The sequence below is a fragment of the Myotis brandtii genome, unplaced genomic scaffold (genome assembly GCF_000412655.1).
Source record: "Myotis brandtii unplaced genomic scaffold, ASM41265v1 C41306916, whole genome shotgun sequence".
NCBI classification, from domain to species: domain Eukaryota; kingdom Metazoa; phylum Chordata; class Mammalia; order Chiroptera; family Vespertilionidae; genus Myotis; species Myotis brandtii.
The window spans coordinates 1-594 of record NW_005294074.1 but is presented as its reverse complement, the minus strand read 5'-3'; the positions used below and the strand labels follow the sequence as shown (position 1 = coordinate 594).

Below are 594 nucleotides of genomic sequence, written 5' to 3'. Positions count from 1 at the left end.
CTCCCGCCCAGGGCACCCCGCCCCTCCCAGGGCACCCCCTCCTGCCATGTGGACCCTCTGTCCCATTCTCGATGGGTGTCCTCGCCCGGGCTGGTCCGTACCCCAGGCGGCAGCGAGGGGTTGCTCCAGGCCGGGGTGCTGCACCTGGCAGGCATATCTCCGCTCCTCCCCGGAGGGCACGGCCAGGGCCACCCGGGCCTGGTAGGTCCCGTCCCCGTTGGGCAGCAGGTCCCTGGGCTCCGCATCCTTGGCGTCCAGGGGCTGCCGGTCCTTCAGCCACGTCATGGTGACGTCGGGGGGGTAGAAGCTCAGAGCCTGACACCGCAGAGTGGTCGCTGCCGAGGCCACACGGCGCGTCACCCGCACCGAGGGGGGCACTGGGGGGAAGAAGGAGCGTGTGGGGAGGGGATCCCGCCACCCTCCCCAGGAGCACCCCGACTTTCACTTCCCTTCTGCTCCGTGTGGGAGGAAGGACACCCTGCACAGGCCCCGCTGCAGACACCCACGTGTGTCCCACCAACGTGCCAAGCCCTGGCCGGTGTGCTCAGTGGGTAGAGCATCGCCCTGCGGACCAAAGGGTCCCGGGTTCGATTC

At 70.2% G+C, this 594-nt stretch overlaps 1 protein-coding gene across 1 annotated transcript; it reads right to left on the bottom strand.

The window, feature by feature from the left end:
* Nucleotides 1–35: 35 nt before the first annotated feature.
* On the bottom strand, nt 36–438 carry LOC102257836 (hereditary hemochromatosis protein homolog; the record flags this gene model as incomplete). The annotated part of the gene is made up of 1 exon (XM_005852799.2): nt 36–438. A coding segment is annotated over one exon (403 nt), but the record flags the coding sequence as incomplete, so codon positions are not given.
* Nucleotides 439–594: the final 156 nt, after the last annotated feature.